This window comes from Lampetra planeri, chromosome 23 (assembly GCF_965212315.1).
Source record: "Lampetra planeri chromosome 23, kcLamPlan1.2.h2, whole genome shotgun sequence".
Taxonomy (NCBI): domain Eukaryota; kingdom Metazoa; phylum Chordata; class Hyperoartia; order Petromyzontiformes; family Petromyzontidae; genus Lampetra; species Lampetra planeri.
Window position 1 is genome coordinate 5,992,622 of NC_136129.1, and position 17,030 is coordinate 6,009,651.

Here is a 17,030-nt window from a genome sequence, read left to right on the forward strand (position 1 = left end):
TGCGGCTTGTTTCAAGTGAGGGGGTCACTTGAAACAAGCCTCTCGCAGCGCCACTCGCGTACGGGGTCAAAGGCGTCGTCCGCTGAAGCGGCAACGTGTGCTGGGGGCGAAATGTTGAACGCCGCGACCGTCGACGGCACGTAGCCACTCGTGCGTCCCGCCCCCCCCCCCCCGAAAACGCATTCGAGAGCTAAGCGGCGCGACCGCAGAAACCTGCGCAGCAATTGGACGGTCCCCCCTCACCTCTGTCTCTCAACCTCGGAGGCGACGCACGCGGCACGGGCAGCGATCGCTTTTGCGCGCAGGTACCTTTTTTGGAAGCGATGCTGGCGAGCGTTGACATCGAGTTGTTGGGCAATGTGAGCGCGATCTTTGGCACCCAATTGTCCCCGATGCCCAGGGAGGGATCGCCCCATATATTGTCGGCGGTGGGCACAGCGGTGCCTTCCGTGCCCAGAAAGGATCCGTCTGTGTCGGTGAGCAGCGCCGTTCTCTTCCCATCACACGCCGCATTTGGACATCCCAATGCGACGGTTTTCCTACGCGCGCGCACAGACGGCAGTTGTTGGGGGGGCTGTGCGTGAGGAACCGACAATGCTGATGTTACAACGGCGTGCGGTGGCGTGCTACCATGCACGTGAGCAGAAATCCGTACTGCTTGCCTCTAAGTCTCTCTATCTCTTGTTCATCTCTCTCTAACCTCACAAAGCCGTAGCTCTCAGCGGGCCACGGCTCGGCAGGCCGTGCCTAGAGCCTTCGCAGGCCACAGCTAACTCAAGGGCCACCAGCTAAAGAACCCTGGCATAGCCAATCACGCAACTTCATTGTCCAGTGCCAGGGAAGGCCTTGATACGTTATTTTCCACTGTACGTAGCCAACTGCGCGAATCGGAGGTACGGGAGAAGGACAACACACTAAACACAAAAAGCAGTTCTGAAGAAATGAGTTTTCACTATTGATTTAAAAGTGCATAGCTCCAGTGGCTTCCTATTATCGGAAAGAAGAACGTTCCAGACAGCCACAGAGGTGCAACTGAAAGCGCGTGATGCAGCGACCGTTTCTGTTACATGGCTAGCCAAAAGCCACTGCTGCAAGGATGACCAGAGTTTACGTGATGGTTTATACTCCTTAACGAGATCAGCAAGGAAGAGTGCGGAGCTGGGTTCTCACTGGGCCACGTGCATGTAGATCTTGTTTTTATCGTTCACGTTTTGGAGCTTGGTGCCCTTGATGACGATTGGGTGCTGGAAGTCCTCAGACAGGCCGTTTGTGGCAATCGCAGCAGAGCCACTGTTGCCTTGGCAGGTGCTGACGAAGTTCATGAATTTCACGGCTGGGGAGGGGTGGGGGCGGTGGAGGTGGAGGCGCTCGTCAAAACAGGTGAGTGCGGTCAGAAGGTCGTGAAATTCAAATCTCAGTCCACGTCAAGTGAAAATTATTTGTTTTAAGATGCGTGTTTGTCCCCTTGTATTTTTCAAGCAAAAGTTCGGGGAGGCCGTGTTATTATAAATATAATTTGACAGGTGTTCATATGTGCGTGCGTAACTGGCGTACGTGTGCAACAAGTGTGTACAACTTTATTGACACCGGGTGCAAGTTTTGGGGGTGCCGTACAACTTTCTGGAGTGTCTTTTAATCTGGAGAGTATACGGTGATATTTATCAGCCCCCCGTGTTAAGCATCAGTGGCAGTGATGTGTTGACTGGAAAACCCACTGTCGATGATGGTCTGGCCATTCAAGACACTGTAGTTTGTTGGTACGGCATGGTGGCCAAAGGCAGGGGCCTTGTTACGGTTGGATGTAAACATCGGCCACAGGACACCGACTCGGCCATCTGGGACAAGGAGAAACGACAATTCATGTCGGGCACGCAGCGTCAGGGAACAACCTGCAGTGTGACCTCGTTTAAAGGAGGACCATACAAAATCTCCCGACAACAGTCCATGTGAAACAAACTAAATCTAAATCGAAAATTAATTTGTTTAGAACTGCTTTTTCTGTCCAGTTTATTGTCCTTCACCAGCACCTCCGATTAGCGCGGTTGACTGCGTGCGGTGCGAAAGAAGTTCAACGTCCATAATATACGTTTTTTGGGTTAGATCGCGTAAATATAAAAGTGTCGTTAAACCCGCTACCACCCGACACAGCCAATTAGTAAGGTTTGTCACGTAAACAGAACATGCCAATTAGTTACTAGTATAGCACACTGGTGTGTTGGAGAGCAAATCCACAACATTTACAATCTGAGTACGACGTTTCGACAGTAATTACAACTAGTTTCATCAGGCGCAGGCCGATTTGTGGAGAAATCCTCCTGTATCATCCCTTAAATAGAGGCGTAGATGTGATGACGTCACTTGTGAGCACTTCTCGTGCGAAGGGGAGGGATTAATGAACGCATATAAATTACAATGGGTATCTATTGCCAGTTTGGTTATTCATATGGTAATCAACGCACATTCTGCATGCACATTGTTCTTGTAGCTCCTGTCATTTGCATGCAATAATATAGCAGTACCTGCAGGTTCAACGTACATACAGAAATACACAAATGTTTATAGTTCCTCTCTCCACGCTAACCAGGCCTGCACCTGTACAGAATAGGAATCTCCGGATGTGTCCGTGACGATGAAAGCCGGGGCGGCCGCGTGTGTGTGTGGGTGCGCACGTGGGGAGCGGTAGTGTAGCGGTTAGCGCGCTGCGCTACACACCCAGCTACCCGAGTTCGATTCCCCGCTCACAGCCAACGCCAGTGACGATTATCTGAACCAGTCCTGGGCCTCCCCTAGGTCGACTCAGCCTCAAACTAGTACCTGGTGCAATGAGTAAACATTGGGACTAGGGAGACAAAGGCGGCCAGGCGTGGTGTTGGCCACCCACCCCCTCGTGTGCCGTGCCGGCCTTTATAGGTGCTCGCTAACAGCACTTGCCCCTACAATCTGTTAAGGCTATACGGGGAATCTTTTTTCTTTGTGTGCGCGCGGGCTGGAATTCTCACCGGGCACGGGGAGGGCATTGAGCTTGTCGGGCATGTAGCCGTTCTGTGGCGCGACGTTGCCGCAGGTGTCGTCGGAGCTTGCGCCTATGATGGTGCTTGCCTGCGATCATTCCAAGCACAGCTCTTACAATATACATTCATCATCGCCGCGCCGTCATCGTCATCGGCCAATACAGCGCCATTCGACGGTTTCCCCCCTTGCCGATGGAACGATTTTATTTTATACTAAGTAAGGACCAACTGAGCTATCTAGCTCTTTTTCAGAAGGGGACCTGGCCTCAAATGATTGCTCAACCAAGTGGCTTATCATCATGTGGAAATGTATAGTAGCAGCCAAATACTAGAAACGAACGTCAATTCTAAATGTGGAGGGAAAAATCGGAGGACCCGGAGAAAAATCTAGTTGACCACGGGCAGAACCCATGACCCCTGTATACCAGGTGAAGTACTGTAGTTAACATCTCGACACCGTGGCGCTGGCGATGCCAGGAACGGCGGTGGTCTTTCATTTCCAAACGTGCGGCAACGAAATGTGGTTTAAAAAAAAAAAGATGTTTACGTAAACGATTAATGGATTAAATTAATGAGGTGTGATGATGACTTAAGTGTGCCCGCACAAAGACCAAAGCGCTTTGATGAGACGGAATAATGAAGTTTGAACGAAAGAGCAGACTGAGGTCATTTAGTAACGCTGCCAGACTGCAGTGCACTGATGAAGACCGAACATGGTAATTGGATACATGTGTGCATATATAAGATTTCCTGAGTTTACTGATCGCTTATCCTGGTAATATTGGAGAGGGGGGAGGGGGTGCGGTGGTGGAGGAAGGAAATTGCGCACCCCTCCCAACAACATTTTTCCCCGCATCTCCGATCGGCACGGTTGGCTACGTGCCGCGTGAAAGAAATTCAACATACGTACATTTAATAAGAGTGCAATACATGCACGGCCGCTTTAGTCGACAAGGCTAAGGGAACGACCAAATGAAATCCGCAGGCTAAAGCCTCGACTATTAAACCCCACAAAGGTCGTCGTCGCCGACTAGACTATAGCCAGAATGAAAAGAATGCTGACTGCAGCTCGCGCGCCACTGTGAACCTTCATACATTGATGGTGATGGACTTGTTGAGGAAGGTGGAGGTGTTGAACGCCGTGTAGACCATTGCAAAGACGCCCACTCCGTTGTCGGCCAAAGTCACGTTGGTCACCGTCACGTTGGTGTTGACCTTTGCGAGAGGCGCAAAAGGGATGATAATTTTTTTGCACGCAGCAGTTAGGGAGGGTTTGATTCAACGCCTCGGGAAAAAACCCACCTTAGATTATATCTCATTGATGGAAAGATAATAATAGGCTTTAACCCTTTCTGGCAATAATGCAGGTGTTAAGATGTCCAAACACCAAAGAGATACATATTTCAAGGCATCAAGTCTGCATTAACCACACATACTTGTGGCAAAATGTGCAAACACACATGGTCTGATAATATATGGATTGTCTTTGAAACTGATTGGCCTACACCAGAGACACCCTTCTTTGTGGCCTAGTCTCACCAGTGCTAGACCAGAGAACGCCAAAAGGTGAACGGTGCCGTGTTTAAACATCTTAACACCTGTTTTATTGCCACAAAGGGTAAAGCCTATTCTTATTTTTCATCACTTTGATACTGGCAACAAAGGTACCATAGATATCAGATCTCATCTCAACTGTTTCAATGGCCTGCCACTGGAGTCTAGCCTAAGGGATCCACCAGTGGCAGCTGTCCCTGTGCGGCACAAGGACAGTGCAGACCTGGCCCACCAGTAGGCATCAGTCTGCCATTAGGGGGGGGGGGCGACATTCCTACGTAGTTCTTCACCTAAGTCTGATCATAACATGGTGGTACACAGCATGATAATTTTCAGATTTTAAAATTAATATTCGACTACTTTTGAAATCACAGTTTCTGAGCACAAAGCCCAAAAGGCCTAGAGCACCAAGCGTCCAGCAACAAACGGCACCATTAAAGATGTACAACAGGGGCATGGAAATAAGCAGAGAGGGAATTTGTTTTGCCCTGCAGTGTGGTGAGTGTCAAAATAAACAAAATAAGAGGACTCCTCCTCTACCTGGATATAGACACCGTAGTTCCAGCTCTTCCACACGAGGAAGTCCCTCACAATGACGTCTTTGTCACAGTTACCGGTCACGTAAACTCCGTAGAGCCCCGAGTGAGCCTCGTTCACATTCCCTGGTACTACGCATCAGAAGCAAACGCGCACGCACGCACACATCACATGCACGAGTTCAGCAAAAAAAAAACCCACGATGTTTCGATCGCAACACAAGCGGTCTTCCTTCATCAGGCGGAGAGAAAAGAGGGGGCAAGCCTCCAAATGCAACTACTTGTAAGGGCTTCCAAAGTTGTGAGTGGGTGGGGGGACGAGAGTTGCGAGGCAGCAGCAAGGAAAGCTGTGCGGCGTCAACCCGCAGCAAAAACTCTCCAATGCTGAGCTTCTGACGTTATGACATTTGCACAGCTTATGCTGTCTGGAATTTCTATGTGAACGCTCATCTATATTCGTTCATTTAATAAACTTAAAGCTAGCACTAAACTATTAATTTCCGTGCGAAGAACGGGTACAACTGCTAGTACATTATAAGGCCACACTCATTGCACACAAAGTGCTTGCTACAAATGAACTTTGCTGATCTCGTCAAGAAGCATAAACCATTCTGTGAACTCTGGTCATCTTCGCAGTGGCTATAAGCTAGCCATCGAACAACGATGGTCACTGCATCGCGTGCGGTCAGATGCGCTTCTTCAGCCGTCTGGAACGCTCTTCCCATATTAAGAAGCCACTGGAGCTATACACATTTAAATCAAGTTGGAAACTCATTTCTTTAAAACAGTTTTTTGTTCTTAGTTTGATGTCCTTCATCTGTACATCCGATTAGCACGGTTTGCTACGGTGCGAAAAAAGTTCAACATACATCCCGTGAACCAGAGGACCCGGATAAAAATCCACACGACCACGTGGTGAACATGCCAATTTCCAGATATACAGGTGTCAGGGTCGGGATCGGGATCGAACCCACGACCTCTTGTATACCAGGTGAGGTAGCTAACATTTCGCCACTGTGGCACCCAGGACTGGTTCAGCGATATCACTCGACAATGATGTTAGCCCATCTCCAGGTTCATAGTGCAGTGCACAAAGCCAGCATGGCACCACTTGACCCCATGCATAGCAGACACGATACTGTTTAGACCATAAACAAAACACACAGCGGTTTATACTGCGTATAAGCAAGCTTGCTGTAATCGGATAATCTTGTTCTTTCGTATTTAGTTTTAAAAAAGCAGCAGGATTCCAATTGTGTTTTTAATGTTGTTGAGCTATTCCATGGCATCTGAGGTGGTAGCTGAGTGGAGTAGTCTGCTTGTTCCGCCAGAATCCGCTTCGTGTATTGGGAAGTCATCAGTGGTTTTCCCCTCAATGCATCCACAGTTTGGTGGAGTGCTTTATCTCCCATTAATGGAGGCAATAGATACGGACATGCAAAATTGTGTTTTGTTTTACTACATTTGTTGAGCACACGGCTCAGAGGCCTATTAAGACGGCTACAAATTAGCAGTTATACACAGGGCAACGTAGGAAAAAAAAAATCTATTGTTGCACTGTACTATACCCCCAAAGTCTATACTCCCTATCTTCAGGAAGTCCGCACTGTCAAGTGTGAAGCACGGTCAAATCTGAGGGCCCCCAGTGGTGAAGGATGGCTACTTCCCCTGTCAAATGATTAGAACGCCGTTGGATGATGTCATCGCAGATCATGATTTTAAAAAAATGTTTGCAGTTGTAGAAAAATTGTAAATACATTTCATTTCAGATGCATTTAACATTACACCTTAAGGAAGCTTAATTTGCGTGCGATAGATTTTGTTTCACCGAAAAAAATATTGAAAATAACCCTCGTGACATGACCTGCACGGCATGGGACGGTCCTCATCCAGCAGTAGATTGGCAAGAGGGCTTTACACATGCACATGCGCTGCGGCAGTTTTAAGTGTGGTATTGTCCATCACCAAAGACGCAATTTTCCGGACTGAACTCACAATTGGATGCAGTTAAACGGTAGGCGACGTACTTAAATCCAGCCACCACGTTTCCCGTGAATTTGCTCGACATGTCCATGACCTATCACAACCACACACCCCTTGGATTAGCACGGCTACGTAGGGTGCAAAAGAAGTTCAACATACATAAAAAATTAGGGTTTTTATAAATCGACGCGGTATCTATCAATGGAACAGCCTGTACAAATAGATGTTTTTAAAAAAAATAAGGTCCTCACTTGTTTGCTGTGGCTGAATACATATATCACACACAGGCAGGTCACGGGGCCATCAGCAGTTAGGGAATCAAGTGCGGCTACATTGGCCCAGCTTGTTGATGACAGCATCGACGTCACCTTGACGTTAAAGTGACCCCAACCTCCGTCCCCAACTCGGTCCACGTCAGGGTCACTCTTCCATCACAGAATGGCGGTCGCACCGGCTTGGGTCATCGGCGTCGTGAGCACAAAACGGCCGTGCGGCCTCCAGGCGGACCCTGCGCCCGATTGAAACTAAAACTAAACCTTGCATTTTACCAGGTAAGGCCCACGAAGCCTAGGTAACTCTTTTTCATAAGCGGCCTGGCCACAAATGATTGTATGTTGATTCTAAACGTGGAAGGAAAAACCAGAGGACCCAGAGAAAAATCCACGCGACCGCATGGAGAACATTCAAACTACTAATATACAGACATCAGGGTCAGGATCAAACCCACGACCTCCCGTATACCAGGCGAGGTAGTTAACATCTCTCCGCCATGGTGCCTGGGTCGACTGCCATGACACCGCTGAAGGTACTTGGAGGGGGGGGGGGGGCGCGGAAACAGCCGCCGTTCGCCACTGAGTGACGGTAACGTTGGGCAAGCACTTGTGCCAGGCTAGGTGCACTTTTAGGTCATGCGCACGTGAATTGTGGAAAGGGTCACTGGCAGGATGTCCACGGGTCAGACCCAGGTATTGTAGGTGAACTGACTGAGATGACTGGCGGATGCACCACCTGTGCTCTCCACACACACGTGGACACTAGTGCTGGGTGACATTAGCAAAAATACGATGCAACACCGACGCCCTTCATGGTCATTCTATGCATATGACCAGGCCACCGCATCCACGCCATATGGTTGCTCATATCAACCCAGGACTAAATGCAATTACTGTAATTTAACCCGATTATAAAACTAAATTTTTATTGTGCATTTTCAAAGCGTCCTAGATAAAATTTTCACCAAATTTGTACATATTCATTAACGCCGCACACGAAAGTTTGGGTTGCGTACTACTTTCGGCAGCGTCTTATAACCCGGAGCATACGACATGAGCAAATGTTGCTGAAGATTAGAGCAGCGATGTGACGCAGTGCGTAGCGTACTGCGCTCCGAACCCTTGTGACCTGAGTTCGATTCATGGCCACCAATCCACAAAAATGTTTTTTGTGAGCTTGAATCGAACTCAGGTCACCAGGTATATAGCGCAGTGCACTAACAACTGTGCTACTGCTCCCCTTGAACAAACAAAAATGACAAATATCCCCCATATAACAGACTCTGGGGGAAAGTGCTTTTCGCGAAAACCTATGAAGCTTGGAACGGCGTATGAGGGGTTAGGTGGCCAGCACCACGCCAGCACCAAGCCCACCGCTGATGTGTGCACACTGCACCAGAAAACTAATTTAAGGCTGAGTCAACCTAGGCGATGTTGGTCGTGAGTGGGAATTGGGTTCGTGGCGCAGTGGAGGTGGGGGCCCGCCGGTCGCTAGCGGGAGGGCCTTGGTTCAGGGCCGTGCAGCATTGCACAATGACCTCAGGGGTCCGCCCAGCTATGAGAGGCCAACCGAAAATCCAATTGCACCGGTATTTTGCCGCGTCGAGGGAGATCACTGACTAAGAGGCATTCAGTTACAATCCTCCTAAAAGGCACATGTACACAAGACAAAGATCCCCCATATAGCCTGTAACAGACTGTAGGGGCAAGTGCTGTTAGCAAGCACCTATAAAGGCCGGCACAGCCCACGAGGGGTGGGGTGGCCAACACCACGCCCGGCCGCCTTTGTCTCCCTAGTCGACCTAGGGGAGGCCCAGGACCGGTTCAGATAATCGCCACTGGTGTTGGCCGTGAGCGGGAATCGAGCCCGGGTCACCAGGTTCATAGCGCAGCGCGCTAACCGCTACACTACCGCTACTTACATACACACGCGCACAAGTGTGAATCAGCTCACGGCAGCCATGCGTTGGCCATCTGCATGTGTGTGTTGTTTCACCTCGATGGCCGCAGGCAGGTAATTCGCAGTCATTCCATAGTCGGAAGCCGACGTGGTCACGAGGTTAGACGTAATCGTATTTGATGGTCCCGTCACCACAATTCCTGTCAGAGAGACATTTATTTGTTGATTCGTAATTGGGTTTTGGGTTAGGCCGCTTCATAATCTAAATTTAGTTGTGAGAATTGTTCTTCAACTTACCCGATGAACGAACCGAAACTAAAATATTTTGCAAGTGCACCACGTGACAATTTAATGTTTGGAAATTCGGGTGGTGGAGGGTCTTACGGCACAAATTTGGCCGGATCATTACGTGGGCCTAACCCAATCGTAAACATTGGCTGTGAAAACCCCATATGCGTGTTAAATGCATTTGATATAATTAGTGTTTAATATTATTCTTATTTTTCGAAGTAAAAATGTATTCAATGAGATGATGTAATAAAAAAGACATGGGGGGGGGGGAATGATTTCCACCTTTCATCTGTCTTCACCAAGTTTAACCCACCAAGTGCAAACAATAGACCAGGTTAGGAGGGTTTCATCTGTGTACAGTCCTAACAAAAATGATAAGAGCGCTGAAGGAGGTCGATGAGGAGGAAATCCCAGACATGTAACTTGCCTCGGTGCTACATGCCTGGCAGACTGTGGTCGCCAGGGTTACGTCCTCACAGGGTAGGGTTGATCAGCAAGAAAGGGAGTCTGGATCTGTTGCAAAAGTCGTGGATCTGTCCAGTAATTCATAACCCAAATATTCCAAGGATGCTATGTGGTGGAAGAGTGTATTACTGAGGGAGGCCCGATGGCTCAATAGGTCAGAGTGCTGAAATGGCACCACTGACATCCTGGGTTCTAAACCAGATTTCAGCTGCTTGTGATTAATCTGGCATCTCCAGAGCAGTGAGTTGATTGTCTCAGCCCGGTCAGTAATGACTCCACAAAAGAACCATGAGGGTTAATCCGGTGTTGGGTTTACTTTGTCAGAATTCCAGCTCTGAAAATAAACATATATTTTAACTCGTTCGGTGAGCGGATCGAAAGGTGCTGCCGCCTACTGTGTGAACCAGAGGATCTATCTCGGAGGAATCTCAGAGGTAACTTTGTGATATCCGTTCCTGTAGGCCATTCTGTAACGCAATTGTTCACACTGCTCTGCGAGGGATCCGGATGGACATTTCATCTCATTGGAAAATGCCAAGGATACAACTGGGGATACAATTGGAGGGGAAATGACAAAAAAATGTAGATCCATTCCACCTCGCTTGAACAATATTTCCTGCATCATGTGGAGGGACGATGCGATGGGTGGTGGTGGTGGTGGTAGCGGTGGTGGCTCTCGTGGCTCATAGATTATTCTAATCCCTCACCTGATCCGCTGGTGTTAAAGACCACGCAGTTTTCCAGAACGTTGTCTTTGCCAGCAATCTTGATGGAGGGCCCAGAACCACCTCGGAAAACACTGAATTTGATGTTCGCCTGCGGCAGACAAGCCAGACAGATGAACGACACGCGCAGCTCATGGGCATTGTAAGGAACACGGATAAAGATTCGCGCGCATTAGGCGCTGGCTCAATCGAACGAGCAACTCAAAAGCACTCCACACCACGTCTCATCTCAACCATTCCAATGCCCTGTTGTAAGTCTTGCCAAGGGGAACCCCCCAATGGCAGCTGTCCCTGCACAGTACAGGGTGAACGCAACACCGGCTTGAAAGTAGGACGTTACTCTGCCAGTAGGTGGGCGATGTTGCCGTACGGCTTTCCCCAATGAAACAATTTGCGAATATTTTATCACATCCGGTCGACGACAACGACGCCTGCACGCACGGCCCTGCTCTTTTTCAAACGACGTCGCGCGATCTCTGCCACGTGTTCATGGTTTAGGAGTTTGGCCATCGTGTTGGGTGGAATGCGCGCGGTGCGAAGTTTCAGAGCACATCGGTCTTGCCTCGAGTTTTTTGTGTGGGGAATTTACATTGATGGAGGGGGGAAAAAAAACTGTTGGCGATACCTTCGTCACATTTTCGCTGGAGAAGAGGGAGAATGGCTGGACAGCGCCTGCGAAGGGCTCGCTCGGGAAGTGAAAGTCCGTGTATTTTATCGAGACGTCACCTGATGAAACAAACAAACACGGTCATAACCACGGCGTATCCATGCGCGCATCATTCCAGCGCTCGAGAATTGTAATTAGACAGAGCTTCGGAGCGAAGGTCCAAAAATTGAGTTATGATAGAAACGTGTGAACACGTATTTTTTAGTTGAACGGGGTCATTATAAAAACCTGGGAAAAGAGACAGCGATGGAAGGGAATTCCAAATTAAAGCAGAACGAGAGAAGAAGCAGAAAGAGGAAGGAAACATAATCCTCAGATTTACATGGATATATCGTATTACGTGTATTATATTAAGCAGTTTATAGTGAGCAGTTCTAGCTAAATTCATCAAACTACATACCAACACACGAAATAATAATCATTTAAACTTGTAAAGCACCGCACAGTATTCACCAGAGGTCGCAATCGGGTAGCCGATACCCGGCTACCCTACCCGATACCCGGCTACCCGTACCCTATCCAATACCCGGCTACCCTACCCGATACCCGGCTACCCTACCCGATACCCTGGTGCGGCCGGGTACGGGTAGGCCGTGAGTCACTGGTGAGTAACCGTTTGTCACTCATTTCCCAACGTCTTGTCTCTTCTCACAATTCAAGTTCCTAGAATCATTTCACCCGCGCCTGCAACATGGCTTCATCCCAGAGGTCGCAATCGGGTACCCGATACCCGTACCCTACCCGGCCGGGTATGGGTACCCATTTGCGACCCTGGTGCGGCCGGGTACGGGTAAGGAATCAAAACCCGTTTGCGACCTCTGGTATTCACTCACTCTCGAAGAGTAAAAGTGTACGACGCAGAGACGCAGGCAAGACACGCAGGTGGAGCAGCAGGCACACTGTGAGCTGGTGCCAAATTCCCCCAGCCGCTAAGCTCTGCGGTTCTCTACGCATGAAAGTGTTATCGGCACATCGACCCCTGAACTCCTTTTTGCGTTTAGTTTGTTGTCCTTCCCCCGTACCTCCGATTAGCAATGGTTGACAACGTACAGTGCGAAATAGGTTCAACATCCATATATACGCACTGATGGAATCCACATTTTTGCTGCATCGCCTGCTGCATCGCCTTCTTCAGGCAAGCCAGTGTTTAGAGCACATCGACAACCCACGGCAGTGCACCGCTCGGCCAAATACTCGGTCGGTCGGCGTGAACATTTTATTTTGCGGCTCTCGACCCTCTAAACGAAAAATCCCCCTACGCATCCGCCGTGGGGGGGTGGGGGGGGTGGGATTGGAGGCGATTCCCGTCGCATCGAGATCTGAGAGAGCCCCCCCCCCCCCCGCCAACACGATCGCCTGTGTCACGACGGTGCCTCGATGCGGTGCATGTGGAGAATCGCCTCGTACTTGTCTGGTTTTTCTCAAGGTAGATCCAAGCGGGAGCAGAGCCGGAGGTGTTGCCCGATGACTTCATCTCCACAACAAGGTCCCGACTCAGCAGGACCACATCACTGGCCATAGTCCCATCAGAAGATGCTGCACAGTGGGTGGTGAGCGTTACAAAGACAAAGATTCCCCGCCTCCCACTCTCGCATAGCCTTAACAGACGGTTGGGCCAAGTGCTGTTAGTGAGTAGAACCTATGAAGGCTGCTGGCATGGCACACGAGGGGGTGAGTGGCCAGCACCACGCCTGGCTTGCCTTTGTCTCCCCAGTGGCGATGTTTACTACACACCGCAACAGTTATTGATTTGAGTCGACATAGGGGAGAGGTCCAGGACGGGTTCAGATAATCGTCATTGGTGTTGTCCGTGAGCGGGAATCGAACTGGAGTGGCCGTGTTTGTAGTGCATCGCGCTAACCATAGCACTACCGCTCACCACTCGCGGACAAACACACACGTTTTGGACCATGCCCAACATCCTTCGTCATCATCATCGGGCAAATACAGTATTTATACTCCTATTTATTGTCCAGGAATGCTTTTTGCATAAGGTTTTTACATGTTTATTTGAATTATTTTGTTTATCAGTTTGGTTTGGCATACAGCACAGTATTTATTTCAATTGCGATGTGTTCATTTTTGTTTAGCCACGCACCTAACGACCCGTTGTTTAGGTAAGGCTTAAGTATTGAATATCGCGGCTTTGGCTTTCACGCGGCACTTTCCAAACACGTGCAACCCTCTCCCACCCCGGGGACATTCAAGGGTCTCCTGTGCACATGGACACGAATGCGAGTGCCACGCAAAATGACGAACGAGACAACATCCTCCGTCTAGGGGCCATACATTTAGTGGGTACGCAAAAATTCGGTCAAAACTTGACCCCTCTCCCCCCCCTCCCTGTACGCACGTGGACTTTTTACCCCCCCCCCCCCACCATCTGCGTACGTTCGCTTGACGCAACCCCCCCCCCCCCGAATCCTACGGAACGGCCGATATTTAATCCACACAGAACAATTAATAATATTAACGAGTTTAAGCAAACAGATAGTCCACCGCCGGACTATCTAACTCATTTGAAGGCCAATGTAGACAAATTATTGTCGAGGCTTCACCACCCGCCCCCCCCCCCCCGTTTCCTATACGTACGTTGTCAGTAGACCCCCCCCCCCATACGCAAGCGTACGCATTTGGGTTAACCCCCCCTCCCCCCTCGATGCGTACGTACTAAATAGATGGCCACCTACCCTGATAAAGACTGTTGGGGCGAGGGCTATTAGCGAGAAGCTAATTATAAATTACAATTTAGAGAACGGCCCGCGATAGCCTCAGCTTGGTCTGTGAAGAGGCGGTGACCCCTACCCACAACCCACTGGGGCCACGGGGACCACAAACACCAATGAGCCCCCCAGGAAAGGTGCGGAACACAAAGCATGGTGGTGGTGGTGGTGACGATGTGGATGGTGATGATGGTGGTAGTGATAATTCACTATGTAACACGATTTTTGTTCCCGGGTAGTAAGTGTTTTTTTCTAATTGCTTATGCCTCAAAAGTATAGACAATGGCTATTATTCCCTACAAATTTTGCTTTTGTGACCAGGACTTTATGTGAAGGAATGACACAAATGCACACAATATGTAAATTTCTAAATATCACTGTCCTGGTCACAAAAGCAAAGTTTGTGGGGAATAATAGCCATTGTTACAACAATTCCGATGTTGATGATGATAGAGATGATTATGGCAACAATGATGGTGGTGTTGTTGGTGGTGGTGACGACGACGATGATGGTCGTGGTGGTGACGATGGTAATACTAATGTTGATAGTTGAGATGATAGTGGTGGTGGTGACGATGGTAATGCTAATGTTGATCATGATAGTTGAGATGATGATGGTGGTGGCAATGAAGGAGGAAATGCTGCTGACGATGATGGTGGTGGAGATGATGATAACGACGAGAGGTGGTAGTGACGTTGTTCGTGGTGGTGGTGGTTGTTTGTGGCGGTGGTGTTAATGACGGTGGCAAGTGCCGTCATCGTGACCGCACTCACCCCAGTGGGAGAATTCGAGCGGAGCCGTCAGGGTGATCTTGTTATCTGCAACCGAGGCAACCATACGCACCTCGTTCTCCTGGAAGCTGAACCCACTCGCGGTGATGAGAATCTCGTCGCCCGTCTGGGATGTGGAAACCGCGCGCGCGCAGAAACAAAAAATGACAACACAGCCCCGCGGGGAGACGTGTTGCAGGCACTTGGTGACAGGTGTAGTGTTGATTTTTTCTCTCTCTCTCCCTCCTCTATCGGCGCCTGACTCATTAAGGATCAATAAGGTAATCAAACTCAGGATGGTCTCGTAACGATGAGTAATGTATGATAAATGAGTAATGGTTAAACAATGTTAGTATTAAACAACTTCGGGAGCAACGAGAACAACAACAAACACTAATTTCGGTCACCATAACCATCTCTTTCTCTCGCTGCTACAACTACCCAATATCAACTCTCAGTTGTCTAAAGGTGCAAGTTCGGTGCTACTAGACTCCAAACCCCCGTGTTGACGTCACGCGCAAGTTTTCTACATTCTTTGTCAATCGCGCAGAATCTGAATATTTATACTGGAGGAATCCGATGAGCTCTAAAGCTACCCCCTCCACCACTGAATGTGAGCCACCGATAAATGTGAGGCGCCCGCCACCACCACCACCGCCTGCTTCATTTCCAACCTCCCAGAGCGCCTGCACACGCTCCCGCATCCCCGTTCAGGATGGGGGCACTCTGGGAGGTCACCGTTTCAAGGAAAGGAGGCAAGCTTTCATTTCACGCCCACGTATGCACATGGCGCACGGCAGGCAAGGCAAGCAACAACAACGAAACGCCAGTGTCTTCTTGCCAATCCACCCCCATCTCCGAGACAGGAGGCCCAACCTTTCCCCGCCAAACACCCCCCCTCCCGCATACACCTTCCCCCGCACCGACCGATGCAGTCCGTGCGTTGCGGTTTCGTTCGAAGGTCGGAGACGCGATCGAGCCGAAGGACTTGCACTGACCTGCAACTTGTTTTCCTTGAGTGTGATCGTTGTGGTTCCGGCTTGGGCCGTGGTTGCCAGTTTCCCCTTGTAGGATCTGTCGCTTCCTTCCAGTTCCAAGCTTCCGAATATAGCTGTATTTAGAAATAAATATATATGAACACAAAGCAACGCCATAAGATTCAGGACACCCACCATAAGAGTGTACCCCACCACCCCTGGCCACCACCCCACTCAGGGGCTGTCTGGAGCTTTTTTCTGGCATCAGAAGTGACATAGAAGTTCCAAAGGCAGCTCCATTGCCTGGACACCAATGACTGCCCAAATGAAAGAACATAAATCACTGCGCTACACTTGGTTGTTCCGATTAATTTGATAAATTCGTCCTCTGAATGTTACTCTTATCTAATACAGTGGGTATGCAAGTGATGCCCTCTACTGTGTGGACCAGACGTCACTTGAAGGCAAATTCAGAGGTAGCTCTGTGATGTCCACTTCTCAAACATGAAGGGGCTGCTCGGGTGTGCGCAAGACCCTGAATGGATCCTTCGTCTCGTTATGTAACGCCGATAGCAAATTCGCGAGAGAATCCAGGAAAAAACTCAAAGAATGCACTCCATAACAGACGTGCTTAGAGATTACATGTTCTGCCGGAATTTTCCACATCGACTTCCCGTTTCTCTCGTCTCATTTTAGACACAATCCTGGCCAACCAGGAAGTGTTGAGCTCAACAGGAAGTGATGCAGTGACAGAAAATGGCTCTGTGTTAATAGGGTCTCAGCACGTGGGCTGAGTGCTTATTACGTGCAACCCGAAAAGACAATGGAGGGCTAGAAATTATGAATCATTACATTTCTCTTAGAAAGGTGCGGGCTGATCACCCACCTAGGCCACGACCAAAAGGGTCAGAGCTGCCGGTCAAGATGATACGTGCTATTCCTTGTTGAAGCGCCGTCCTACGCGACACCAGCTTCCCACCCTGCACACAAACACGTGTCCACATACGTACAGGATATATACATGTACACACAACTTTCTAATGCGCGCATTTTCCGTTCACACCCACGAGAGCGAGAGAGAGGGGGAATGGTTCAGAGGCGTGGAATACCACACACGAGACAGCCGAAATCGGCATCTACAATTGCCTGAGCTCC

General features: G+C 49.3%; 1 protein-coding gene across 1 annotated transcript in view; it reads right to left on the reverse strand.

The window, feature by feature from the left end:
- The window catches only part of LOC144726530 (fibrocystin-L-like), a 33,112-nt gene extending 16,233 nt beyond the window's left edge, over positions 1 to 16,879 (reverse strand). Inside the window, exons 1-14 of the mRNA XM_078605325.1 lie at positions 16,762 to 16,879; positions 15,897 to 16,009; positions 14,902 to 15,025; positions 12,812 to 12,940; positions 11,363 to 11,463; positions 10,720 to 10,828; positions 9,353 to 9,456; positions 7,097 to 7,178; positions 5,106 to 5,233; positions 4,107 to 4,226; positions 3,000 to 3,099; positions 1,716 to 1,835; positions 1,171 to 1,333; positions 310 to 539 (exon numbers count right to left, since the gene is read on the reverse strand). Of these exons, the coding sequence (XP_078461451.1) occupies positions 310 to 539; positions 1,171 to 1,333; positions 1,716 to 1,835; positions 3,000 to 3,099; positions 4,107 to 4,226; positions 5,106 to 5,233; positions 7,097 to 7,178; positions 9,353 to 9,456; positions 10,720 to 10,828; positions 11,363 to 11,463; positions 12,812 to 12,940; positions 14,902 to 15,025; positions 15,897 to 16,009; positions 16,762 to 16,879 (1,741 nt within the window). The remainder of the gene's footprint in view (positions 1 to 309; positions 540 to 1,170; positions 1,334 to 1,715; positions 1,836 to 2,999; positions 3,100 to 4,106; positions 4,227 to 5,105; positions 5,234 to 7,096; positions 7,179 to 9,352; positions 9,457 to 10,719; positions 10,829 to 11,362; positions 11,464 to 12,811; positions 12,941 to 14,901; positions 15,026 to 15,896; positions 16,010 to 16,761) is intronic.
- Between the last annotated feature and the right edge of the window lie 151 nt (positions 16,880 to 17,030).